The sequence below is a fragment of the Aplysia californica genome, unplaced genomic scaffold, assembly GCF_000002075.1.
Source record: "Aplysia californica isolate F4 #8 unplaced genomic scaffold, AplCal3.0 scaffold01562, whole genome shotgun sequence".
In the NCBI taxonomy this organism is placed as follows: Eukaryota; Metazoa; Mollusca; class Gastropoda; order Aplysiida; family Aplysiidae; genus Aplysia; species Aplysia californica.
The window spans coordinates 41372-42282 of record NW_004798832.1 but is presented as its reverse complement, the minus strand read 5'-3'; the positions used below and the strand labels follow the sequence as shown (position 1 = coordinate 42282).

The 911-nt window shown below is 40.8% G+C and overlaps 1 protein-coding gene across 1 annotated transcript in view; it reads left to right on the top strand.

Annotated features, from left to right (window-relative positions):
- The window catches only part of LOC101852078 (alpha-mannosidase 2C1), a gene marked incomplete at both ends in the record, with an annotated part of 37935 nt that overhangs the window by 5955 nt on the left and 31069 nt on the right, over positions 1 to 911 (top strand). Inside the window, 1 exon segment of the mRNA XM_005113029.2 lies at positions 561 to 667. Coding sequence (XP_005113086.2) covers positions 561 to 667 — 107 coding nt within the window.

Here is a 911-nt window from a genome sequence, read left to right as displayed (position 1 = left end):
TGTGTGTGTGTGTGTGTGTGTGTGTGTGTGTGTGTGTGCGTATACATGAGTTGTTTCAGAGTTTGATAATCTATGTTGTGCTTTATACCTATTCAGTGCTCATATGTATGCTGTACATTCTTCTGTGTTGTGCAGTACTTACTTTTTCTTTTTCCTTGCTTTGGTATCCTTAAAATGTTGAGGGGAGGTGTGCAGGTGACGGTCCTGTGCTTAATGTGTGGCGTCTGTGATTGATATTGCATGTTGATTAAGGACCTTTTTAAACCCAGCCAGCCAGGTCTTTCTTGGTCTTCCTCTTGATTTGAAGCCATATTCACTGATGTGATATGATCTTGCAGCTGGTTTTATCTGTAACATTCTGACTAGATGTCCAAACCATTTAGTTTGATTCTTTGGCACTCAATGAAATTCATAAGTAAAGCTAATCTATTTATATTAATACTCATCTAAATGTTACGTATTGCATTTTTTTGGTGTTAGATTTATACACATTCAATTTAATTGAATACATGCCAATGTACTTAACTGAAGACAAGCCTTTACATGAAACTCTGTTCAAGGTTGGTTGTGGCCCTATGCGGAGACCATCAGGAAATGCGCCCGGTCCTGGTCCTGCAGTCTGAGACTGATGGAGAAGTACCCAGACTACAAGCTGATGTGTTCTCAGGTGAGTTGTGTCAGTGCACCTACGGAAAGAAGGAATGTGAGCATAATTGTTAGGGACACATGAGTGTATGTGAGTGCATGTATTACAGGTATTATGTATGTGCATGAATTATGTCTGTGTGGTTGTGTGCGTGTGTGTGTGTATGTGTGTGTGTGTATTTGTGTGTGTATGTGTGTGTATGTGTGAGTATGTGTATGTGTGGTGTGGGGTGGTGTGGTGTGGTGTGGTGTGGTGTGTGTGTGTG